Here is a 26,855-nt window from a genome sequence, read left to right as displayed (position 1 = left end):
ACACAAACACACATGAAGAAAAGCAAACGGGCGGTTGCCGGGTCCGCACTTCGCCATGTCTTTCGAACACAGCCGACTTCCGCCCCTCCGCTCGTGAACCGGTGGGGAGGCCCCAAAAAAATGAAAAGGTGGCTCGCTAACTGGGAATGACAAACAGATGTATGAAAGGATGCGCTCGCTAACAAGTCTAGCGAGGGATGAATACAGGCCGGTAACAGGGGTCGAGCAGCTTTGTTGCACCCCCAACCAGGAAGGGCAGGGAATGGAGTAGCGAAGGTGAAAAAAAAGCTTCAAACAGAGAAAAAACAGCAACTGGAAAGAGGAAGGACAAATAAAAAAAAAACGCGGCGAAACACCGCGAGGAGACCCAAAGAGCAAAACAGAGAGGGTGTTAGGAAACCTGCAGCGCCTCCCCCCTCCCCCCCTAGAACAGCCCAGCAGCAAAAACCAAGAAAAGAATTCTATTGAAGCCGGGGCCATGACGTAGATATGTGACGCACTCCACAGACACTACGCCTCCGGCTTACATCGCAGAAAGAAGGGGTGATTTTGCCGTGCCGAGCCTACTCGACGAGGAGCGGGAGAGAAAAATTTCGAGGTGGGAATGGAAGGAGAGGAGGCTCGCTCAAATAGAGGTAGAGAGTGTTTGCGACCAGGGTGGTGGTCACAGGCCCTTTAAAGGGTATTCTGCGTATCCTGCTAGGAAACGCGTCTCCGGCGCGAACCCTGACTCGGTACTTTTTGGGCCCTTCTTTGCGCTTTTTGGATCCCGTGGCCCCTGTAAGTCATGGACCTCAGTCTGAGCAAACTACCGCGTTCTATGTCTCGTCAGTGGCCTTTTACAGGCATGTAACCGCAGTAGCACCTAATGTCAACATCGTCGCAGACTTTGTGGTGGACATTATGGGCTCGCTATTGTTGCCTGTTGTGTTGGCGGGTCGCCGCTCACTTATGCGCCGCGTTCAGTGGGCGTGCTTAGCGTCGGCACATCTACACGCCTTTGTCTGGAAAGTTGGCTGGGCAGTGCTCCCTGCTTGTGATCGGTTAGAGAGGTGGGGTGTGTTACGTTCCAGTTCCTGACCGAATTTCCCGCTCCCGGAATCTAATCGCCACGCTACAGTCACCTGCGTGGTAGCGCGTGTCTTTTGGCGCGCGGTTCGTGCGGGATTACGTGGGCAGGGTATTTCGTGCTTCGTCTCCCGCGGCCGCTTCTTCAGCGGCCGTTTTGGTCGCCTGTTAATTTTTGCGGGTCTTTTTAGTTTATGGCGCAGTCGATGCGCCGCGGTCGCTGGTGGCTTTCGACGCCGCACTGTGTGGCCGATTCTCGGCCGTCTCCGACGGGAACTGATCAGTTTTTCGTCCGAGGAACTTTTTTTCTTGTGTGAGGAAGAGTTTCTCTGGCAATGGTCATGGCCATTCATTTCTGTAAATAACAGTCGTCTTGTCCTGATTTTCGGGCCAAACTGGCGCTAAGGTCTCCTTTTAAGTGTTGCAATGTCAAATTATTGCCTTTCCACCCTTCTGTCTCCGGTGCATGTGCACCCTCGTCGCCGTCTTGGTGATCAATCAACCGACGTCTGGCGTCCGCGCAGTGTCCGCAGGTTCTGCCCAGCTGGAGTTCGCGTCGAGTGTGCGCACAATAGCAGAAACGGGGAGGAGCGGGCCGCCGCTTCCCACGCCGCCGCTCGTTGGCAATAAGTGGCGCTGTTCGTTCGCGCCAACACCTGACACAGTGACGTCACACGGCACACGTGATAGACGCCCCGCGGTGTCTGCTTCCTTACTGGGTGGGAGCGTCTGCTTATAAAGCAGCCGGCTGCGCAGGATCGCTGTAGTCTTGCCGTAGACGTGGTCGCCTCCACTGCCTCCTGCTACTCGTCCCTGCGGTTCAGTTGTCGACGCTCGGGTGAGTGTACCTCTCAACACCGCTGTCTATGCAGGATGTAACGGGAGCTCTCGGAGCGGCTTGTCGCCCGACACAGGGCGTACACGCGGGCCAGGAACATTCCGCCCGTTCACGGGTAGGGGTGAGGGTACAGCGCTCCTGAGGAGGCTCGGGCAGTACGTAGATGGACAGCGGTTGGATGGCATAGACCAGGAGTATACATAGACAGGTTTCAATTCGATTATGTCGGTGGAATACAGTTGTTCAGCAGTTTAAGAGGGCAGTTAATTCAATCGCGCTAAAGTATCTTATTAGGTCCTGAACAGGGTGTGCACCGCCGCGGTGGCGCAGTGGTTAACGGCACTCGGCTGCTGACCGCATTTTATGTTCGCCGCGCCGTCCGTCAAGGTTGTCCGCTCTCCCCCCTTTTGTTTGTCTTAGCATTAGAACCTATCCTCTTGGCAGCCAATCGCCGCTCCCTTATTAGAGGTCTGGCTTTGCCAGGGAGCGAAGCGGTACGCTTATGCAGATGACATCACTCCGTACTTAGCTGTACTTAGCCTGCTTGAGACTCTAATATTGAATTCCAATGGTAAAATGGGAGCGCGAGTTGTATGTTCCAATGGCAGATCGGGATCAGGCGTAAATCCCGGATCGCTCCGTGGAGCAGCGATACTTGATCCGCCGAAATCGGCAGATTTGACCGGAACCTCGCGTGACGTTTTCTTTTCCGCCGCGTCTGCTTCCGGTCGCGACCGGCAGCAGCCGCTTCGTTCCTGTCGTCGCTACGAGGTGAGCCGGGCGAGCCGGGACAGCCGGGCACTTTCCAGTCAACAGTGGACGGCAATGATCTTGCTTCGAGCCGTGCGGCACTAATTTTGCGTCATGGAAATGACAGTTCCGACTCGGGCACTGAAAGCTCAGAGTCCAGCAGTGAAGATTCGTCTGAAACGGACCGCGAGTGTGAAGCTGCCGGCCTGTATATGCCTGCCGCCGGCGTCAGAAAAATGCTCTAATATTCTTTGTTCGCGTTCATACCAAGCCCTGGAGTAGGGGAATGTAACAAATGAATCATTTTTGAGGATCGTTGGCGAATACCGAGTTGCTGGTAGAAGTGATAACTGCGACACAAGCAAATTTCTTCCTAATGCCCAGTGCGGCTGGCCTGCTGTCTGCTAGCTCCGCTGCTGGAGGCGTCGCAGAAATCGATCATGTCTTTATTTTATTATGAGACGAGGAACACAGTAAAACGGTGACGCGAGTAGCACCTTTACTACAGCGCTGGCCAGTTCCGAAGCGCCCTCAGCTGCAGCATCGATGAAAAACAGTTAGGCTTAGCGACGACTACGGCAGCCAGGGAGAAACGTTGTCCGGGGGGCAGCGCAGTTCGTCGCTCGGCGTGTCTGCGGGCGGCGTCGTTGCCGAAAGGTCGACTGACTCGCTGATTGGTTCAGCGGTTTGCGTCTCGCAGTCACAAGGCTGGAAAATCGAGCAGCGAGCCACTTGCCTGCGCGTCGTCCGCCACATCTTTCGTGAACGCTAGGGACAGGCTCACTTGCTCTCCGAAGACCGCGGCCGCATACTCGCGTGTTCACGGAGAGAGTGGACCATCCTGTACATACGCTTTGGTTTTGGCTTTACATTCCGGCCTTCGTACTACCTCCTTTTTGTTTCACCTAGACGGCGTCTGTCAACGCAGAGATCGCGCCTCGCGCAACTCTCGCACTCGAACACGAAGCTAGCAGGGCGTCCGCTCCGACGGCGCGCCTAGTTTGCGCGGCTCGCCGCTGCGGTGCTGGCGTCGCGCTCCCGAGGGAGCACTGGCATTCCAATCGCAAAATGGGAGGTGGCGAAGCTACGCGCTCCGACGCGCTCGGTACGCGATCCTTCGGAGCGGTCTCGATCTGACATTGGAACTCAGCATAAATGTTTTTCGTGAGTACGCCTCCTTGCCTGGAGCTGCTCTTAATTACTCGAAGAGTGGTTACTTTTTTGTGGGGTCTACCCAGACTCGTATTACATCTGCAATACCTTTGCATTGGTGCGTGCAGATGCGCATTTTAGGTGTGTCCTACGGCTGTGCTGGAATATGGGACGGTGTGTGGTCTTCGGTCGTCGAAGACATTACAGCTCGTATGCGAAGGGCGCAGACATTCGACCTGCCTCAGCTTGATAGGCGCTACCTGGTTCAACCAGTCATTCCCGGTGCCGTCTGGTACCTCTGCTACACTGGTAAACCACCCCTCCGTGTCATAAGGCGGGTGCAGACTACAGTTTTTTCTTTTTTTTTGGTCAGGCGTTACCGAGCTTGTGGCTCGTGCTGTTCTTGGACAACCACGGGAGAGAGGAGGTTTTGCCTTTCAAAATTTGTCTGGTACGTCCTCGCTGTTAGCTTTAAAGCGCCATTGACCAGGGTCGGGACATTTTTGAAAAACAAGCCCACTGAATAGATGAGGCATCGAAGATAACCTCTGCAAAATACTAGAGCCATGCTCGCCCCGAAAAGCTGCGTAAATTAAAATCAAAGCCCGCTCGTTCTTTCCTTCAACAAAAACGGCCCCGCCCCACTACTCTCAACCCTGTTGACGTCATGGGGGGTTACTTTCGCTAAAGGCACTCCACTGCTGCATCGTTCTGACTGACGGGAGTAGGTTGGGCGTAGCCTTGGCGTCGCGTCGTCTGCACAACGCTTTCCAACGCGCCTTCTGTTCTGGCTCATGCCTGCAAACCGGCATGAAGGAACAAAAAAAAAATAAACTGCGGAGGGAGCGTGTGGCGACAGCCTTGAACCCTAGCCATAAAAAGTAAAAAATAGTAAAACTGAGGGAAATGATCAGTTTTTCGTCCGAGCAACTTTTTTTCTTGGGTGAGGAAGAGTTTCTCCGGCAACGGTTATGGCTATTCATTTCTGTAATTAACAGTCGTCTTGTCCTGACTTTCACGCCAAACTGGCGCTAAGGTCTCCTTTTAAGTGTTTCAATGTCAAATTATTGCCTTTTCATCCTTCTGTCTCCGATGCATCTGCACCCTCGTCGCCGTCTTGGTGATCAATCAACTGCCGTCTGGCGTCCGCGCAGTGTCCGCGCGTTCTGCCCAGCTGGAGGTCGCGTCGAGTGTGCGCACAATCGCGGAAACGGGGAGGAGCGGGCCGCCGCTTCCCAAGCCGCCGCTGGTTGACAATAAGTGGCGCTGGTCGTTCGCGCCAACACCTGACACAGTGCATCACACGGCACACGTGATAGGCGCCCCGCGGGGTCTGCTTCCTTGCTGGGTGGGAGCGTCTGCTTATAAAGCAGCCGGCTGCGCAAGGTCGCGGTAGTCGTGCTGTAGACGTGGTCGCCTCCACTGCCCCCTGCTCCTCGTCCCTGCGGTTCAGTTGTCGACGCTCGGGTGAGTGTAACTCTCAACACCGCTGTCTATGCAGGATGTAACGGGAGCTCTCGGAGCGGCTTGTCGCCCGACACACGGCGTACACGCGGGCCAGGAACATTCCGCCCGTTCACGGGTAGGGGTGAGGGTACAGCGCTCCTGAGGAGGCTCGGGCAGTACGTAGATGGACAGCGGTTGGATGGCATAGACCAGGAGTATACATAGACAGGTTTCAATTCAATTATGTCGGTGGAATATTGTTGTTCAGCAGTTTAACATGGCAGTTAATTCAATCGCGCTAAAGTATTTTATTAGGTCCTGAACACGGTGTGCCCTGCCGCGGTGGCTTAGTGGTTACGGCACTCGGCTGCTGACCGCATTTTATGTTCGCCGAGGCGTCCGTCAAGGTTGTCCGCTCTCCCCCCTTTTGTTTGTCTTAGCATTAGAACCTATCCTCTTGGCAGCCAATCGCCACTCCCTTATTAGAGGTCTGGCTTTGCCAGGGAGCGAAACGGTACGCGTCACTGGTTATTTATTTATTTATTTGAACATACTGCAGGCCCTTTTCGGGCCCATGCAGGAGTGTTTACAATGCATCATTGATCAAACAAAGTAAAAACAAAAATTCAAAAATACAGAGATGTTCTCTGACCCAAACACAAAAAGATTAGGAGAGAATTAAACAGAAAAGTCAATTTTTTCGATATAATTAAGAAATGGTTCCACGGACGTACACTTCACCGCATCTTCAGGCAATTTATTCCAATATGATATAGCATCTGGAAACAGGGAGTACCTGTGGATATTTACACGGCTGACTGGTTGACGAAGTGTTTTACTATGGTTTGTTCTAGACGAGTGTTTGAATGGCGGGTGTAAGTATTGTGAATTGGCTATTTTGAAGTGACCGTGAAGAAGTTGGAACAAAAACTTTAATCTTGAAATGATTCTTCTCTGTGACAGGCTTTGTAAATTTGACTGAACTATTAGACTGGTAGCGCTAGTTTGACGTGAATACTTTGAATAGACAAACCTCCCTGCTAGTTTTTGGATGCGCTCTAATTTGTTGATTAAACTTTTTTTATGGGGGCTCCAGACTATATCCGCATATTCTAGGGTAGGTCTTATAAGAGTTTTATAGGCACTGAGTTTAATATGGGCCGGCGTGTTACGGAGCTTTCTCCTTAAATAATGTAATTTACCTTCTGCTTTAGAGCAAATGGATTTGATGTAGGGCTCCCAACGCAGGTTAGATGTTAGGATGAGCCCCAGATACTTCACCTGATCATATTTTTTAACCTGTATGTCACCAAGTGTGTATGTAAAACTTAGAGGATGCTTCTTATTAGTGAATGTGATACTTTTGGTTTTATCTGCGTTAAGTTTCATTCCCCAGGTCATACACCAAGCGTGGATTGATTCTAGGGAATTGTTAAGGAGAATTTGATCGTCAGATTTTTTTACAGCTATATATACGACACAATCGTCTGCAAAAAGGCGAAGCTGGATCGATGAACTAACACAGGAATGAATATCATTTATATAAATGAGGAACAAAAGAGGCGCAAGTACTGATCCCTGGGGTACACCCGAATACACATCCAGGTTTTGCGAAACGTATTCACCTATTTTAACGCATTGTTTTCTGTTCTGCAAATAGCAGGAAATCCATGACACAATGTTGCGATCAATGCCAAAAGATAGTAATTTTGTTACAAGGTCATCGTGAGGAACAACATCAAATGCTTAGGAGAAGTCTAAGAATATAGCATCTATCTGGTAGCCTTCATTAATTATGTTAGCGATGTCGTGAGTAATTTCAGCAAGCTGCGTTACTGTTGAAAGCCCTGTTCTGAAACCATGTTGTTTTTCATAAATGAGATTATTATTTTCTAGATATGAGATTATGGCTTTAAAAATAATGTGTTCCATCATTTTACAACTAGTGCTTGTTAACGATATCGGACGATAATTATTCAGTTCAGTTCTAGGACCCGATTTGTGTATACGAATTATTTTGGCACAGCGCCAGTCATCTGGAATTACGAGTGTTTGTAAAGATGTTGTGTAAATTTTATGCAGGTATTTAGACACCCAGTCAGCGTATCGGACTAAAAATGTGTTCGAGATGGAATCAGGACCCGGAGATTTTTTTGTGTCAAGTGTTTGTAAAAGAGAAAGGATTCCATCTTCACTAATGATTAGTTCTGTCATGGGTTCCTTGATTGTGTATGCGGGTAGAGAAGCGTGAGAGGCTGTTCTGGTGAAAACGGACTGGAAAAACTTATTGAATTCATTTGCAATGTCATCAGGTTTACTTATGGTGTCGCTGAAATCTGTAATGATGGAACCAGTTGACTGTTCTTCAGATAAGTAGCGCCAAAACTTATGAGGGTTGTGAGCCATGAAGGAAGGCAGCGTCAAATCAAAGAAGCGAGTTTTTGCGTCTCGGATTTTGCTCTGTAAGCAGTTAACAAGACTTGCAATGTCATTCTTGTTTCCTTTTTTACGCCGTCGTTTTATTTTTCTTTTAAGTTGAATTATCTCGCGCGTTACCCACGGGTACTCCGTGTTTATGCGTTTTTTTCGAAGCGGAACGTATCTCTTTTCGCAAGTATTTACAATGTTTTTGAAACAGGACCATAGTTCACGAACATCGGTCAGTGCGCTGAATTCGGCAAAGCTGTTCTCAAGTGCATTTAGAATTGCAGTGTCATCTGCACGCTCATAGTCCTTGACAAAGGTTGGCAGTGTTTTCTTCTTTTTGCAAGTGACTACTATGGGGCATGACAATACTAGCAGTTTGTGGTCAGATATGCCGTCTTCGATGCGCACTGAACACCCTGGAAGTGTACTGCTAACAAAAATTAAATCAAGAAGTGAAGAGGAAGACGACAGAACTCGGGTGTTATCGGTAACCAGCTGATCTAAGGAAAAACTAAATGCTGTAAATAAAAGCGTTTCCGCGCTTTGGGCATCTTTTCCGTCGTGTGAAAAGTCCGCCCAATTTATCCCTGGCAAGTTAAAGTCCCCCGATAAAATCAACTTAGATCTTCAGTTAGTGTGCTGGGACAGATAATCGTTCATTTTTTCAAGATAATCTGGCGGGGCGTTTGGGGTTCGATACACGCCTCCCAGTAATATACATTTACCGGAATATGTTATTTTGCACCACACACTTTCGTGGTCATCAATACCCTTCAGGACTGAGTATTTTATGTTGTTTTTAATAGCTATAGCTACACCACCCCCTCGCGAACCCCTATCTTTACGTAGCAATTTATATGTTGATGGGACAACTTCCGAATCACGTACCCCTGCTTGTAACCATGTTTCTGTTATAATTATGATGTGAGGATGGTGTCCCAGAATTAGCTGCTCGAGGTGACCTAACTTGTTTACTATACTTCTAGCATTGAATGACAGGATTCTTAGTGTTTTGGTTTTGGCCGGTCAGATATTATTACTGTTCGAGCTTGCTGCTCCTGGAGTTGAGTTAGGCTGGGTGTGCCTTGCATCATCGGCCCTTCTTGTTATTTCGACCCTGGTTTGTTGTGTTTCATCCCAAATGAAAACCTTGCCATTGACCTTTAGCTTATTAAAGGAAAGCGACACCTTTGCCCCAGCCGCCCTCTCTCGCTCCGATGAGCGCCATAGCTTAGTGCGTAAGTCTCGTACCCTTTTTGAAAAATCTTCAGATATGGAAATGTTAGAGCCCTTTAGTTTGAAACAGCTTGACATAATATCTGTTTTCTCTGCGGAATTGAAGAACCGAACTATGACTGGACGTGGTGTTTTGCCTTTAGGATTACCTATCCTGTGAATTCTTTCGGCCGATTTCACTTCCATGCCCAGCTTGTCTCTGAAGATTTCTTGCTTCACGTGTTCCTCAAGTGATTTAGCGTCTTCCTCCGGTTTCTCGGTCACACCATAAATCAATAAGTTGTTGCGTCGACTTCGGTTTTCCAAGTCATCTATTTTTGCTGCTATACCGTGAATGTGTTTGTTCGTACTTCTGTATAGTCTTTCACTTTCATCAAGTCTTTCTTCGCATTTCTTCAACCTACCTAAGTCGTTTTCAATTGTTTCAATTCTCAACCTCATATTATCAACCGTTGTCTCGACATGTTTTAGGTTTGTAACTAACTCCTGCAAAGTTTTGTTTGTTTTTGCTTGTTCTTTCAGAATCTTTTTCAGTAGTTCATTGCTAAGATGACCGTCAGAGTCAGAGCTAGGGCCTGGGTTGAGTTCAATGTCACCGGATGTCAACAGTAAAAGCCTAATGACACTATAACAGTCACAAAGCATGCTCAGGAGAAATTGTGGACTTGGTAGCACCGTCAGGGTTACATCATTGTCTCTAACTGAGGAAACAGAGTATTTGCCACCAACCTGTACGACAAAAACGAAGTGCTTGAGCATTGGTATCCGGTCGGTGCCACCAAGTCCACTGAAGTGTCCAGCTGACGGGATCCTGGTTATATACCCGCGTAGGCGTGGCTCCGTTGACGTTCCAGCAGCAGCTCGGCGATAGCGGCTCTCCGGGCTTGCTTCGCTGTAGTGCAGATTACATGCATCTTCGTGGAAAAGCAGCTGTTTTGCCGTCACCGCCGATAAACTGCCTTCCAACGGCACATGCAGATGACATCACTCTGTACTTAGCTGTACTTAGCCTGCTTGAGATTCTAAATGTTTTTCGTGAGTACGCCTCCTTGTCTGGAGCTCCTCTTAATTACTCTAAGAGTCGTTTCATTTTTTGGGGGGTCTACCCAGACTCGTATTACATCTGCAATACCGTTGCATTGGTGCGCGCAGATGCGCATTTTAGGTGTGTCCTACGGCTGTGCTGGAATATGGGACGGTGTGTGGTCTTCGGTCGTCGAAGACATTACAGCTCGTATGCGAAGGGTCTCAGACATTCGACCTGCCTCTGCTTGAGAGGCGCTACCTGGTTCAGTCAGTCCTTCCCGGTGCCTTCTGGTACCTCTGCCACACTGGTAAACCACCCCTCCGTGTCATAAGGCGAGTGCAGACTACAGTTTTTTCTTTTTTTTTTTGGTCAGCCGGTACCGAGCTTGTGGCTCGTGCTGTTCTTGGACAACCACGGGAGAGAGGAGGTTTTGCGTTTCAAAATTTGTCTGTTACGTACGCGCTGTTAGCTTTAAAGGGCCACTGACCAGGGTCCGGACATTTTTGGGATTTGGTTCGCCCCCCCCCGCCGTGATCACGTCACGAGACGCTCTGATGCAAGCCCGCCAAAACAAGGTTTTAATTACTAGTGCAGCAGAGCCTTTCCCTCGCTCGCCCACTTGACCGCTCCACACACACACCGCCTATTCTTCATGCATCTTGCGTACGCCTTGACTCCAATGAACGACATGGGCTTCGGAGCGGAGAAAAGACACAAACACACAGAACACAAACACACATGAAGAAAAGCAAACGGGCGGTTGCCGGGTCCGCACTTCGCCATGTCTTTCGAACACAGCCGACTTCCGCCCCTCCGCTCGTGAACCGGTGGGGAGGCCCCAAAAAAATGAAAAGGTGGCTCGCTAACTGGGAATGACAAACAGATGTATGAAAGGATGCGCTCGCTAACAAGTCTAGCGAGGGATGAATACAGGCCGGTAACAGGGGTCGAGCAGCTTTGTTGCACCCCCAACCAGGAAGGGCAGGGAATGGAGTAGCGAAGGTGAAAAAAAAGCTTCAAACAGAGAAAAAACAGCAACTGGAAAGAGGAAGGACAAATAAAAAAAAAACGCGGCGAAACACCGCGAGGAGACCCAAAGAGCAAAACAGAGAGGGTGTTAGGAAACCTGCAGCGCCTCCCCCCTCCCCCCCTAGAACAGCCCAGCAGCAAAAACCAAGAAAAGAATTCTATTGAAGCCGGGGCCATGACGTAGATATGTGACGCACTCCACAGACACTACGCCTCCGGCTTACATCGCAGAAAGAAGGGGTGATTTTGCCGTGCCGAGCCTACTCGACGAGGAGCGGGAGAGAAAAATTTCGAGGTGGGAATGGAAGGAGAGGAGGCTCGCTCAAATAGAGGTAGAGAGTGTTTGCGACCAGGGTGGTGGGCACAGGCGCTTTAAAGGGTATTCTGCGTATCCTGCTAGGAAACGCGTCTCCGGCGCGAACCCTGACTCGGTACTTTTTGGGCCCTTCTTTGCGCTTTTTGGATCCGGTGGCCCCTGTAAGTCATGGACCTCAGTCTGAGCAAACTACCGCGTTGTATGTCTCGTCAGTGGCCTTTTACAGGCATGTAACCGCAGTAGCACCTAATGTCAACATCGTCGCAGACTTTGTGGTGGACATTATGGGCTCGCTATTGTTGCCTGTTGTGTTGGCGGGTCGCCGCTCACTTATGCGCCGCGTTCAGTGGGCGTGCTTAGCGTCGGCACATCTACACGCCTTTGTCTGGAAAGTTGGCTGGGCAGTGCTCCCTGCTTGTGATCGGTTAGAGGGGTGGGGTGTGTTACGTTCCAGTTCCTGACCGAATTTCCCGCTCCCGGAATCTAATCGCCACGCTACAGTCACCTGCGTGGTAGCGCGTGTCTTTTGGCGCGCGGTTCGTGCCGGATTACGTGGGCAGGGTATTTCGTGCTTCGTCTCCCGCGGCCGCTTCTTCAGCGGCCGTTTTGGTCGCCTGTTAATTTTTGCGGGTCTTTTTAGTTTATGGCGCAGTCGATGCGCCGCGGTCGCTGGTGGCTTTCGACGCCGCACTGTGTGGCCGATTCTCGACCGTCTCCGACGGGAACTGATCAGTTTTTCGTCCGAGGAACTTTTTTTCTTGTGTGAGGAAGAGTTTCTCTGGCAATGGTCATGGCCATTCATTTCTGTAAATAACAGTCGTCTTGTCCTGATTTTCGGGCCAAACTGGCGCTAAGGTCTCCTTTTAAGTGTTGCAATGTCAAATTATTGCCTTTCCACCCTTCTGTCTCCGGTGCATGTGCACCCTCGTCGCCGTCTTGGTGATCAATCAACCGACGTCTGGCGTCCGCGCAGTGTCCGCGGGTTCTGCCCAGCTGGAGTTCGCGTCGAGTGTGCGCACAATAGCAGAAACGGGGAGGAGCGGGCCGCCGCTTCCCACGCCGCCGCTCGTTGACAATAAGTGGCGCTGTTCGTTCGCGCCAACACCTGACACAGTGACGTCACACGGCACACGTGATAGACGCCCCGCGGTGTCTGCTTCCTTACTGGGTGGGAGCGTCTGCTTATAAAGGAGCCGGCTGCGCAGGATCGCTGTAGTCTTGCCGTAGACGTGGTCGACTCCACTGCCTCCTGCTACTCGTCCCTGCGGTTCAGTTGTCGACGCTCGGGTGAGTGTACCTCTCAACACCGCTGTCTATGCAGGATGTAACGGGAGCTCTCGGAGCGGCTTGTCGCCCGACACAGGGCGTACACGCGGGCCAGGAACATTCCGCCCGTTCACGGGTACGGGTGAGGGTAGAGCGCGCCTGAGAAGGCTCGGGCAATACGTAGTGTGACGGCGGTTGGATGGCATGGGACAGAAATATACATAGACAGGTTTGAATTGATTTATGTCGGTGGAATACAGTTGTTCAGCAGTTTAACAGAGCAGTTAATTCAATCGCACTAAAGTGTTTTATTATGTCCTGAACACGTTGTGGCAATATAAAAGAGGTCAGTGTATGGGAACTCAAGAGGTGATTACTCAATATGTGTGGATGAGAAGCAGAATATCGGTTTTCCCCTGCCCTTTTCCAAACATTTTTCCTCTCCGCCTGTAATGCCCACAACTTTAAATTTTCTTTCTTTCTTTCTTTCTTTCTTTCTTTCTTTCTTTCTTTCTTTCTTTCTTTCTTTCTTTCTTTCTTTCTTTCTTTCTTTAATAACACTGAAAATACAAATACCACTGAAAATACAAATACCAGCAGAGAACAATAAATTCCTAAAACATCAATAAGTCAAAATAAGTGATAAACACACTGTATGATTCAATGAAAGCGGTAACAGCAGTCCTTTTCTTTCTTTCTTTCTTTCTTTCTTTCTTTCTTTCTTTCTTTCTTTCTTTCTTTCTTTCTTTCTTTCTTTCTTTCTTTCTTTCTTTCTTTCTTGCTTTCTTTCTTTCTTGCTTTCTTTCTTGCTTTCTTTCTTGCTTTCTTTCTTTCTTTCCTTCTTTCTTGCTTTCTTTCTTTCCTTCCTTCTTCCTTTCTCTCTTCCTTTCTCTCTTTCTTTCTTTTGTTCTTTCCTTCCTTTCTTCCTTTCTCTCTTGCTTGCTTTCTCCCCTTCTTTATCTCTTTATTTATTTATTTATTTATCTATTTCATTATTTATATTACCCTCAGGGCAAAGCATTACAGAGGAGAGTGGGTAATACATAATAACACTGAAAATACAAATACCAGCAGAGAACAATAAATTCCTAAAACATCAATAAGTCAAAATAAGTGATAAACACACTGTATGATTCAATGAAAGCGGTAACAGCAGTCCAAAACAATACAGGGTGAAACAATGCAGGATTTCTGTCTTCCTAAGTCTCTTTCTTCCTTTTTTCCTTCATTTCTCTATTTCTTTCTCCCCTTGTTTCTTTCTTTCGTTCTTTCTATCTCTCTTTCTTTCTTTGTTTTTTTTTTCTGTCCTTCTTTCTTTCTCTCTTCCTTTCTTTCCTTCTTTTTTCTTTCTTCATTTCTTTCTCTTTATTTCTTTGTTTCTAGCTTCCTTTCTTTGTTCGTTTCCTTCTACCTTTCCGTCTCGCTCTCTTTCTTCTATTCTATCTTTCCTTCTCCATTCCTTTCTTTCTTTCTTTCTTTCTTTCTTTCTTTCTTTCTTTCTTTCTTTCTTCCTTTCTTTCTTTCTTTCTTTCTTTCTTTCTTTCTCTCTTTCTTTCTTCTCTCTTTCTTTCTTCTCTCTCTCTTTCTTTCTTTCTTTCTTTTTGTTTTCCTTTCCTTCTTGCTTCCTTTCTTTCTGTCTTCCTTTCTGTCTTTCTTTCTTCCTTTCCTTCTTTTTTTTCTTCCTTCCTTTCTGTCTTTCTTTCTTTATTTTTTCTCTTTCTTTCTTTATTTATTTATTTATTCCTTTGTTACTTTCTTTTATCTTTCCTTATTTCTTTCTTTCTAGCTTCCTTTCTTTGTTCGTTTCTTTCTGTTTCCTTCTTTCTCTCTTCTTTTCTTTCTTTCTTTCTCCCTGACACCTTACAATCTATTAGCTATGTACAGGCGGAGAGGGTACCAAGATGAAAACCCGAAAGAGCCGTCTTTGTTATCCTGGATTGCTCGTCACGCAGACGGGTCTCAGTATGACCAGGAAAGTTGCCTGCAGGGAAGCCAAAATTGAGGCATAAAAGACAATAGCCCACACGCAAGTTCAAACTCGGGAACTACAGTTTGGTTTTAAGAACAATGGTTTTTATACAAACGACTAAGTTGAGACGTTACGACCACACACATTGTTATTCACGAAAATGGAAACAAAACTTGCACACTTGGACTAGCTCAGAACACTTGAGCTAGAACAAACAATCCTTCAATGCATATTCGATTGTTCCTGTAACACACCGCACACCGGACACAATTGTGTAAACCTAAAGAAAACATGCGACGTGAACGTCACCGCCAAATGATGTTACTCACAAAGGGAGCTAGGCGCAGCTTGTGCGAGTGCCCGGTTGTTTCGTAACACGTCTCTCCATGTTCGGGAATGAGCGTGCCACTTTTCAGTCTTCTCGTTTATGTGTAAGGTGGTCTGTTGGGAGCTTGTTTTCTACCTAGAACGAGCTAAAGCTAGGACAAGCTAAGGCTAGAACAAGCTAAATATATTAACCTTGTCAAACCTGTTAGAAGACGGGGATATTCGGAAACGTTGAGCAATATTGTTAAGGCGCTGATGCTCGTTCGGGGACTGCCTAGCTGGGAAGCAGCGAGTTCTTTTGTCAAGCTGTGTTCACATAGAGTACTTCCCGCCTTTTCCAAGGGAGCTGCCGAAATTATGGACTCGCTTGATTTGAGCGGCCGATTTGAATTTGCTTTGAGAAAGAAAGCTACACTTACCTACTTCTGATCGATGCGGAATGAATTGTGGTTTGCTGCATGTCACTTTAGGTCATTGCTCAAGACCATGGCAATGAAAAGACACAACCAACAAGGCATTCAGTTTGTGAAGTGTTGCTTTTGTGCTTGGGACGCTAATAGTTATAAGACTATTTGCCCAGTGTCACACCCACCTCTTTCGTTAGTTCAATATTCTCAATTGACGCGTTTTCAGTCGCATTAAAGAGAGCCGCGATCAGCTAAAATGTTGCGAAAGCGACGTTATGCAGGAATGCTAAGGCGGACATGCCTAGTTTTCTTACAATCACGCTTGTTTGTGTTTTTTTTTCAAAAGAGCTTTATTGGTACAAACACTTGAAAATGACCCAGGCCGCTTTCGTCTTATATTGTTACATGGCGGCCAGCTGAAGAAGGAGGCGTGGTGAACGATGGACAAGAGATGATTTAATGGCCGCTGGTCTAGTGCGAGCGCGCCGTCCCGCGCCACTGCCAGCTTCGTCTTCTACATAACATTACCCGGGACCACCGAGCGATCGTCCCGATCGTAAATTGAAGACGTGGACAAAGGGATGATATATATATATATACAGGGTCTGTTCTGAAAGTAGTAGGACTGGTTTTTTCCTAGGCGAACGGGCGGACGAGAGGTGGCCTGCGCGTGCAGGATCGTTGAAGGGGGATATTGGGAATGCTGGGGAAAATCGGCAGTCGGCTCTCGGCCGTTAAAGAGAGGAGGTCGCTTGTACAGTGAACCCCTGTCGAAACATCTCGTCACGCAGAATCGTCGAGCGTTTACTGGATCAGCGATACGCGATCAAATTTTGAGTGAATCTTCGAAAGACGGGCAAAGAGACTCACAACATGATTAAGGAGGCCTACGGTGACGCTTCCATGGGTAGATCAGGTGTTTTTTGAGTGGAACAAGCTTTTCCGAGAAGGTAAGTAAAGAGTGGTGGAAGAAAACCGCTCCAGACGCCCTTCGACCAGCAAGACCAACGAAAATGTGTGGCGAGTGAAACATTTACTTAACAGTAATCGTAGAATGAGTATCAGAATGATTGCTGATGACTTGAGCATTCCTCAAACCGAAATTTTTGATATCATGACAGAAAACTTATCCATGAGGAAAGCTTGCGCGAAGTTGGTGCCAGAAGTGTTGTCAGAGGAGGAAAAGGCCAACCGGTAGGATCTTCTTCATCATGTGAATGAGGACCCCGATTTTTTGCCCAGCACAATGCGGCAACGCTGCCTCAGCCCCCCTACAGCCTCGACTTGGCCCCGCCAGACTTTTTTCTATTCCCGAGAATAAAATCGACGCTTGAGGGGAAACATCACGGATCGGTAGAGGTGGTTCAACAGGCCGTGACGAGGGAGCTAAACAGCACTCCGGTCCAGGCGTTCCTGGAGGCGTACGAAAACTGTAAAACTCATTGGCAGCGGCGTGTAGGTGCGGAAGGGGTCTAGCTTGAAAAATTGTAAAAATTGTAATCGTAAAATTGTAATTGTAATATATATATATATAATTATATAATTATATAATTATTATATATATATATATAATTATATATATATATATGTATGTATGTATGTATGTATGTATATATATATATGTATGTATGTATATATATCTACACAACAACGATGGCTTCCAGGGCAGAAGAGAAGTGGCAAGGTGGTGAAGTGCTGGCCGCCACGGTGGATGAGATGATAGGCGGATGAGTCCCGGTCCACGAAGCATCCGGGCCGTAGGGTGCCAGGAGCTGACGGCCGAGGCCCTTGGACGCACCGAACGGCAGGGGCAGTGGGGCGGTGTCCTCATGTGTGGGCAGGGTCTTGGGTCGGTCGGGTTTTGGGTTGTCGTGTCCTGTGGTCCGGGCGGCGTGTTCGCCAAATGCAGCCGGTACAGCCAGCGATGACAGCGCCGCCCACCGGCAGGTAGCAGCCACCATTAAGGCTGGTTATAAATATTCATTCAGAACGACGGGTTGACATCGCCGCTATGGCGCAGTGGATTAGAGGCACGTATTGCCGTATGGAAGGTCGGCCGTTCGACTCCGCTCTCTGTACTGAAATTTTATTGTTTTTTATATCTCATTTTTTAATTTTTTTCCCTTTCATGTCGCAGATCGTTATGCTTAGTGGCATATAACGCCGTTTAAGATTTTCAAAAAATTTTCTGCATACTTTTACACAGATTACTCAAAGCGCTGGAATATCAGCTTTGAATTTAAACTAAATATTACATGGTTAACAATAGGTTGGTATAGACTTTTCAGCATTATTTAAGGAATAATTATCCCTTTTAGGTAAGCCTTTGTGACAATTTTCTGTCACCGTGATCAATTCAACGTGGTTTCAAGCCTTGTGGCTGTACAGGCTGCAGTTGGCGAATACGCGTCCGGGCGGGGGACGGGGCTGGGGTGAGCGGCGAGGTCGGTTCAGGTCGGGCGGGCTGGGGCTCGGCCGGGCGGCGGATCAGGTACTCACGGCCAGGTTCGGTTCGGGTTCGGGTTCACGCCTTTCGGGTTCAGTTCCGGGTTCGGCTCCAGAAGGCCATTCCGTCCCGGTTCGAACCGGTTCGGACCGTCTCGAACCGGTTCAAACGGGTTCAAATGGGTTCAGGACAAAAAAAAATGAAAAAGCAGATGGGTTTCAGTGATATGCGTTTTCTCTTTTCTTGCACATCGCTATACAAAATAAAAAATGCAAAGGTTTGTTTACGAGAACACAAAACTGGACTAGTTGGTAACGCTAGTTGCTTAGGCAGCGCAGTAAACAGGACAAACGGAAGTCTCGAGACGGCACAGACGCTGACTAACAACTGTTTATATTACATTCTCGGAAAAGTATATGAAGGCGCAGGACACAGTGAACAATCCAAAAAACAGAAGAACAAATATTAAAATTTAAAAAAAACATACTACGCATGCACATCGCAGTCGAGTCATGACATCTTTTTCAATGAAATTCGAAGACTATATTCCATAGTAGACGGCACTCCCTATCTCCTGGACGTTTTAGCGGCTTTAGTATTTTTGGCTGTTGCAAGAAGAATCTACTTCCAACGAACACTAGATATAACGAATAGGACCTGCGGGACCGTCAGGTTCGCTATAAGTGGGCTTGACTTAGTTTTAATCGGCCACAAAAACCTTTTTCGCCCTACGGACATGGACCTTTCATGTTAAGACGTACCTTCGCGCCAAAGGGGCGTTTGTGCCGTGGTCAATGCATTTCTACCTGTGCGAGCAACGAGAAACAATTTCAGCAATAAAATAATATTTTTGTCATGATGCTGTATTCATTTGGGACATACTTAAGCAGTCTCTTAAAAAACCCATTGGCATCATACATTTCATATAACACTTATGTCTGCGATGAAAAACTCTGGAATTCCGTGCGAACTCTTCGTGTTCATAGGACACAGAACCGCCGCGTTCCACGAGGTCACTGTTCAGACAACAGTGCACTTTAACGCAGGAGGAATATGCTGCGCAAGTTCAACCTCCTGACTGGTTCCCCTTTCATGGCGTGTGCACCGTCTGGAATTTTCACGTGCTGGCGGAGGCAGGCAGTTATGGTGGCATGAGGCCTTATGCCGAGATCGCTGAATTCGAAGCGGTCAAATAAGGCATGAGGACGGTCAGAGAGGTTCCAAATATTCCATGAAACAACCATATAAAGAAGCCTACAAGATAGCCGAATAGCCTAAAGCATCTTTAAACAGAGTTTTCTGTTGCGCCGCCATTAGTACGAATCTCGCTCGGAGTCAGAGGTAAGACTATGCATACTCTTTTAGTTGTTTTTTTTTTTTACTGCGTTAGCAGTAAAAAGAACAACTAAAAGAGTATGCTTTCCCAAAAATAACCGCGCTGCGTGCGTGCAGCCTCCGTCCTTGATGCACACTCCGGTGGGCGCACATCAGGGCATTCACTGGTAAAAAAGCACCTTCAAAAACTTTCACCCATCTCACCACCACCCCATCACCCACCTGTACCCGATATAGCCAAGGCAGATTGTTGTGAATGCTCAACGTATTCAATCGCCCAAGTGTTCTAATAAAAAAAAAACACTAACAATCATTAACAATATGACTGCGAAAAGTAGATATAAGTCGCCAGACAGAGAATTCAAGACCGAGCAGTGCGAGGACAGCGGATTAAGCCGCGCGCTGGCGACTGGCAGCAATTCTTAGGAGCAGAACGATTTCAGCGAATCGGCATAACGAAATCACTTTATCGTAGATACATTGCATCGCAGTAGCATCTTTTTGGGCGTAATCACTATCGCATGCCAGCGAGCACATGTATTTCCGCATTGCCCTTTTGTGTAATCAGTATTTGATTTTTTCCTTATAAGTACATCTCCACCATTGAGAACCCGCCTTTCGTTGCTTATTTCCGTCGCGCGCAAACAAGAATATGCGGTGTCCAAAAAAAAAAAAAAAAGAAGCTGCACCAATTTATACATCCTTCTTTTGGTAAAACTATAGCAATATCTCAGGATTAAATGTCCAGTAGACATTGGGCCAATATGACAGACGGTGTAGTGGAGGGCTCCAGATTAACGGAGACCAGCTGGTGATTTTCGACGTGCGAGAGAGCATGCTGGTTTCTGTTTTTTGGAATAAGCAGGCGAGCTCCACAGCCATTGAGCCATTTTTTTTTATTGCCCGACAGGCCCATCGTGAGGGGTTTTATTTACAACTTGCTGTCTAAGACAAAGAGCGCCCACAAAAGTAAATATTGCGCTACCCACTGCGGTTGCTCAGTGGTTATGGCGCTCGGTTACTTATTTGGTGTACCCGGGTTCGAACTCGGCCCCGGAGGCCACGTTTCGATGGAGGCGAAACGCAAAAGGCACCCTATGCTGCGCGACGTCAGTGCACGTTAAAGGGCAGCTGCGCCACTTTTTGAGAATTTCGCGATAGTCGAAGACTCAAATCTATATAGGCTGTAGGTAAAGCATGCTAAGTTTTTTGCACTACCATTTAAAATAGTGACGTAATCTACGATTATATTTTACACTCCTCCTCAAAGCAACAAGGAGTGCGGGGAAGTTCAGTGTGATGTCACGGAAGGTATGATTTCAAATTACTGCTACCGTCAGCCACACCCTGCCGTGCCTCGTTGGACGCTTCCAAACAACGTTCGGCGGGCTTTGACTTCGGTTCCGTTGTTTTTTTTCCTTCAAAGCAGGCGTTTATGCGTTGGAAATGTACGGATACTTTCGATGACGTCATCATGCGTCCCCTACTTAGCGTTGTGCGCTGCGGAGAAGCTTGAAGGCCGTCGCAATTGTAATTGGTGGTTACGTCACCGTTTCAAATGCTAGGCCAAGAGGACTTCGCATACTTTACCTGGAAGTTTCACACATTCGACCCTTTTAAGCTCGTTGTTTTCTAAAGCCTATGCAGTTGACCTTTAAGGATCCCCTGCTGGTAGAAATTATTCGGGAGCCCATCCCTACTGCGCCTGTTTCTCTTTTTTCTTTCCCTCCCACCTTCCTCCCTTTCTTACGGCGCGGTTCAGGTGTCCATGAAGAAGTGAGACATACTGCGCCATTTCCTTTCCTCAGAAACCACCATCACAACATTGTTGGGTCCTCGCGCTAATATTTCGTCTATTGGTGGGAAATGACGCAAAGAAAAGGAAGGCATTCTCAATCGGTACTAAAATGACTATAGACACTCAGTTTTATTGCGTGTTTTCTCCTTTGAAATGACGCCATAGATATTAGAATACATGGATCACCGTGTGGTATTCGCCTACTGGCACTATATAATTTACAAAATAATTTTTTCTCCCATGCTGTTTCGGCTTCATCAGCCGAATGATGGCTTTGACGTGAGTTGAACATTAGGTCACGTGAGGCACGGGAAAACTAATACAAACGCTGATAAGTTCTTTCGACTCACTGTAGCACTTATATCAGCCAGCTTCAAGACCTATAATTACTACGAACGACGTATCAGCAGTTATATTGCCGTTTTATAGCACCTGACGCGACCTAATTTCCACTACACGTCACAGCCATCGTTATGTTTGTGAAACCGAAACAGAGTCAAGAAGAAATTCAAACATAAATTATTTATTATGTGTTGGTGAAACACCACGTGGTGGTCCATGTACACCTACGTCTAACGCATTGTTTGAAAGAAGAAAGCACGCAAGCAAAAGTTTGGTGTCTAAGTACTTTACTGAGTTAGACAGTCCTAACATTTTCATTAAAGATTTGCGCAAATATGTTAAAGGGAGGAGTTATAACTCAAGATTTCACATAAACCTGACGTACAAGTGTTCAGAATTGGCGGCAGTACATTACGGAAGCGTCAATTAGGCTTCTTCCCAGGCACCAGACCTCCTGTAAGTTTGCTGTCGCATATACTGGGTACCTTTTCGCACTTCCCAGCGCAGACAGCTACGGGTGGGTAAGTCTATGCGATAGATCATCTCATTTTGTCGGAAAACAACACGTATTCCGGGATGCAAAAATAGTGGGGCTGAACCGGGTCCCGAACCGGTTCGGAACGGTTCCTTTGAATCGTTCCGGTTCGGGTTCAGTTCCAAGATGGCGAAAAAAATATCGCTTCGGTTCGGTTCCGGTTCCGGGCGAAAATTCGGGTTCGGTTCCGGTTTCGGGTTCGGGTTCAGTTCCGGTTCGACACCCTGCCACGGCCGACGTCCACGGTAGGCGCAGGATTCCGAAGCTCCGAGACCAGGATGGTGATGAAGGGACCCCCGCACGTCACACTAAATGTTACATGGCGGCCAGCGGAATAATCAAGCGTGATGAAGGATGGACAAGAGATGATTTAATGGCCGCTGGCCTAGCGCGAGCGCTCCATCCCGTGCCACTGCCAGCTTCGTCTTCTTCGTAACAATATTTTGGCTTCCATAGACGGCTGATGGAAGTATCGGCTTTAAAACTGCTCAACCCCACATCTAGCAAACTCCGTTCTAGTAAGCCCTAATTGCTACTTAGGTGCGTGCGTATACAGCATGCACCTTGTTGTGTCATGGCGGCTGGAATCTCGCGGCGGCTTCTTTCCTTGACTGCTCTAAGGTTCTTTCGGGTGCTTTTCGGCTGGAACTGAAAGAAGAGTGGTGGCGTAATTGAAATCTTGATTGAGGCTTCAATGAACCCAGGGTAGCCTCGACCGAGAAGAGGAGTAGCAGTGCAATATTCCGAATAGAACAGAATACACACAGAAGCGGTCGAGTGTAAACACAGCTATTAAAGCCCAATTTCAAATATAAGAAAATAATTTACTTTCTTGTCGTCACATTCCTCAATAAAGCAGAATGTATCTCCGCATTTGTGTTCTTGGCTTCTTGTAGATAAGGACTTCAGTATGATCTCGTGCTCCGCTGATGCTTTCCCAGTCGCAACATCTTCACGCAGTAGTAACGAAGACATCATATGCTGTCGCATGCCCCGCTGCTTTGATGCTGCGTCGAAGAGCACCCGGACTGTTTCGCTCCTGTGTTCTTCCTCTGCTCGGCAGGAGATTGCACCAGGAGTGTCGCTCTTGATTTGAGACTTTGCGGTAATCAGATCTTTTCTAGAGCCCGCTTTAAGGCGCCCTGTCTGTAGCGGCAATTCTGAAGGTTAATGATTCATAATTTTTTTTTTTGTAATGGCACTCGAGGAAGGGAAGTTGTGAGAAACGGCGTTGCTTCCGGATTGACTTCGACCCCTTGGCGGCGGCCTTCAACGTGGCCTGTCGTCTGAATGCAGGAGTATTTCTGCGTTTCGGCTTGACCGAAATGCGGCTACTGCGGTGGGAATCGAACTTATATACCTCGGGCTTGGTATCAGATCACGTGCTGCAACCAAAGGAGCCAGTACGACAAGTGCTGTATGTGTGACTATTTTATTTCCGCGCCAGTTCCGTAGTTCACTTTGAAAGTACAGCCCTGATGCAAAAATGCTTCCGCAGGAAGCCGTAACAGCTGTGTCACTCTATTCTCTCTCGCTTGGAGGCTTTAGCATACACAATAGACGCATTGACGGGCCCGACTGCTGACTCCACAGTGGCATAACGGTACACCGTGACAGGGTACAGTGGACGCCATCGACTATCCGCACCCACTAGTTGTCATGAGGGCGGTGACCGCATCCGCTTTTCGTCAAGAAAATTCTGTTGTTGTTATTTTTTCTTCAAACAAGAGGTGCAAAGGAGCTGCATTTTCGCCTCCTGTTTTGTTATTCGACATGCGGTAGATATGAGCTTAAAAGCCAGAGTTAGGTTCAAAAGCCTCTCTCACATATTAGCTCTATGTTGTCGGCTAGAGAACGAATGGAGTTTTACCACAAAGCCCCGTTGAACGACACAAGCTGAGAAAATCAGCACCTAGGACTTTCCCACGGAATCCGTGTGGCGACGGCGCAGGAAGAAAGCGCTTTAATGTACGCCACAATAATTAACAAGACGATTGCTGGAGCTCAGTGCAAGCTCTTGAGTGGAACTCACTGATTTTATTTATATATTCAATATTGCCGGCAACCTTTTGGCGCCAAGGCAGGAGTGGGTACTAAGCATCCCAAGTTATATTTTTTACGAATAATTGTCGTACTATGAAGAAGGAAGAACAATGAAATACAAAAACGCCAACAAAATTATGCAGCGAAAAAAATAGCACTTATTATAAAAGCGGCACTTGCGAAGTATTAGCAAAGAATGCGCAACGATCACAAGTGCGGAACAACTGCTGCTAAAAAATATTCGCACGTTGACAAATTCAACAGCTAATTCGGCAGCCTGTTCCACTCTGCAATAGCGCGTACGAAAAACGGAAGCCTTGTACTCATTTGTTCGACATAGGGGTACCAAAATCGCCTAGGTGTGTTTCATCAGGGTGGGTGGTGTCGTGTTAAACTGCATGCATGTCTGGAAATCTAGTTTTATGTCGTTGTTAACGATGCTGAATATCATTTTGAAGGGGTAAAACTTTCGCCGTGATTCGAGTGTGCAAAGACTAGACTGTTTATAAAGGTCTGATACGGAGAATTGCCTACCGTAAGGAATGTAAACAAAACGAAGCGCTTTTTTTTTCGAATGCGCTCTAAGTGGTTCGTTTCAGTTTAGTGAGTGGATCGCAAACTACATCTGCGTTCTGAACTAACGGGCGTACGGGGGACACCCATGCAGCTAATTCTGATTTGCTGTTGCAGTGTTTCAAGCAATGCCTGAGCAACCAAAGTCGTTTTGATGCTACAGAGGCGATGTTTTTATATGCAAATGCCAGCTTAATGTGGAGTCGACATTTACACCTATGTATTTGGGTTGGTCAGCACGGGCGATTTGGCTATGGTTGATAAGCGTACAGAAATGGCTGTTTTTTTTTTTTACATTCTATCCTTATTTTAGCCTGTTTTGAGATGCTCAAAGTTTTCTCCCACACGAGGCACCTGTTAGTAATAGCCATTAAGTAGTTGTTTAAGGACTTGATCATCGACTGCCTCAGTGTTGTGGTAGACTGTGCAGTCGTTTGCAAGAAAAAGGCATTGTACTGGAGAGTCGATGACCATGTCATCCAGATAAATGAGAAAAAGAAGGAGGCCAAGGACCGAGCCTTGAAGAACCCCGGAAGGTACTGGCGCTCTCTGAGACTTAGATTGCGCTGTCTGGATGTACTGATGGTTGTCAGAAAGATAAGGGCGAAGCCACATTAAAAGTAGGTTATTGTTTAAGAGGGTCGTAAATTTTGTCACTGAATTCGGGCGTGACATGGGGTCAAAGGTTTTTTTGAAATTGATAAAAATTACATCTATTTGGCCACCTTTGTCCAGCGTCGCGAAATATTCGTTCATAATATGATCCAGTGGCATCACCGTCGATAGGCAACGCAGAAAACCACGCTGACTACTCGCGAAAAAGTTCCCCTTTCCAAAAAATAGCTCACGTGTTCTTGAAAATGAAATGTTCAATAACCTTGCTAGCACAGGACAACAAAAAATTGGCCTATAATTCATCACCGAATTCTTATCGCCAGATTTCTGAACGCCAAGAACCTCCCCACCTGAGATTCAACCACGAACTTTCACTTATGAGCCACACAAGCTAGCCATTTGCTGCTTTACCGCAGTGTGAGCTTTGCTCAGTAATACCCGCGAGAACATATGCCTTCAAAGTAATTCGCGTTGTCGGCATTTTACGCTGACGTATTGATGAGTTCACCCTGGCACCGGATACAGTGAGTTGCTTGCGGATCTTCAACTCCGGTCGCAAATATTTTACAGCGAAAAGGTGTTTCAGGGAACTCGTCCGCGTATGTTCTGTCCTGTCACACGCCCAGCTGGTCTTGCCCTTCCGCGCGTCTTGAGCGCCGAACACCCAAGCGTCAAAGAGCGGACGGACGTCGCGGTAACCTAGAACAACTTTCGCCATAAATTAGCAGCATTTGTGGCATCGGCTCCTGCTAATTAACCTTCGTGTCTGCGTTTAAAGGGTAAACCGCCATTTAAAAGAAGACGGATCGCACGCTTTCATGTACTCATTTCAGGCACTCCCCTTTTCACCCTTGCCCAGAAACCCCGGAAGGGAAAATTTGGGAGAAAAAGGAGCCTCAGTGAAGAGGAGAGAACAATGCGCGATTCTCTGCGGCTTCGCTGGCCTATTTTCGGTGTTGTTCGTCACTCCTCTTCGAGTTCCTTCTGGGCGGAGATGGCAGCGGGTCCCGGCCGCGTCGTAGAAGCCGCAGCTGTTGTGCAGGCGCCCCCTGCTTCAACCTACAGGCCGCTGCCAGATCAGTTGACACCTTAACAGCATGGAGTGCTATACAGCAGCCGGTTATTAGCCTCTGCTGGTGGCAGCCTCCTCGGCGCTGCCTTATCGGCCCTTTCTGGGCCTTGCGTGCACAGTTCTGCGGCACAACGCATGCCTCTGTTTGAACCGCACATATACTCACGCCCATACCTACATGGCGCTCTCTCCTGTATGTGCCGTCTCATCCTTGCTTTTTTCCACCTTTCAGGCGTCGTTCTGGTGGTCTGCACACTAATTGTGCGTTGATCTGCAGTGTTTTTCGTCCGTAAACGGGTGTGGTAGACGGACGCGCGCAACAACTTGCTGTATCCCCCGCCGCGCTCTATGCTAGTTTTCCAGCTCTTGCAAAGTGTCTTCACTGTCGCAGAAAAAAAAATTCTTTTTGGGAATGCACGCAGCCACTCTTGCACCTCGTAGCTTACCTCTTCATCGGTATGGTTGGATTCGGATCTTCTTTTGTTTCGGCGATGAGCAATGACGCCATTCCTTACTTGGTCTCTTCGCATCTGGTTGATGGTAATGGATGCAGGTTTTGTCTCCGCTGGCCGTTCTCGCAAGGAAAACATCCCTGTCCTCTTCAACGCGCCGCAGAAGTTGTTTATATGCATCCTCACATCGCTGTTTCAGTTCAGGTGTCATCTGCCGGGGTGCCCATCTTGCAGACACTTTTTGAAATACGAGTACATCATGCGCAACATGATACGCTGAATCATGACTAATGTTTAAAATTGCTGCAGTGTCGCCCAGTGTGGCTCGTCGGTTTCTAATCACGACGGCTTCAATGGATGCAATGGTTTCTGGAGTGACAACGCGA

The 26,855-nt window shown here is 47.5% G+C and overlaps 2 protein-coding genes across 2 annotated transcripts in view; one reads left to right on the top strand and one right to left on the bottom strand.

Moving 5' to 3' along the window:
• Positions 1–8,484: 8,484 nt before the first annotated feature.
• On the bottom strand, positions 8,485–9,676 carry LOC149324877 (uncharacterized). Its single transcript, XM_089565243.1, has one exon. It carries the CDS (start codon positions 9,674–9,676, stop codon positions 8,708–8,710), a length of 969 nt encoding a protein of 322 aa, XP_089421369.1. The 3' UTR covers positions 8,485–8,707.
• Positions 9,677–12,540: 2,864 nt separating this feature from the next.
• LOC149324876 (atlastin-3-like) overlaps positions 12,541–26,855 on the top strand; it is a 53,111-nt gene continuing 38,796 nt past the window's right edge. Inside the window, exon 1 of the mRNA XM_089565224.1 lies at positions 12,541–12,576. The gene's annotated coding sequence lies outside the window, so the exon portion shown is untranslated. The remainder of the gene's footprint in view (positions 12,577–26,855) is intronic.

This window comes from Amblyomma mixtum, unplaced genomic scaffold, assembly GCF_055824585.1.
Source record: "Amblyomma mixtum isolate Tamu unplaced genomic scaffold, ASM5582458v1 scaffold_13, whole genome shotgun sequence".
Taxonomy (NCBI): Eukaryota; Metazoa; Arthropoda; class Arachnida; order Ixodida; family Ixodidae; genus Amblyomma; species Amblyomma mixtum.
This window is presented reverse-complemented; position numbering and strand designations above follow the sequence as displayed.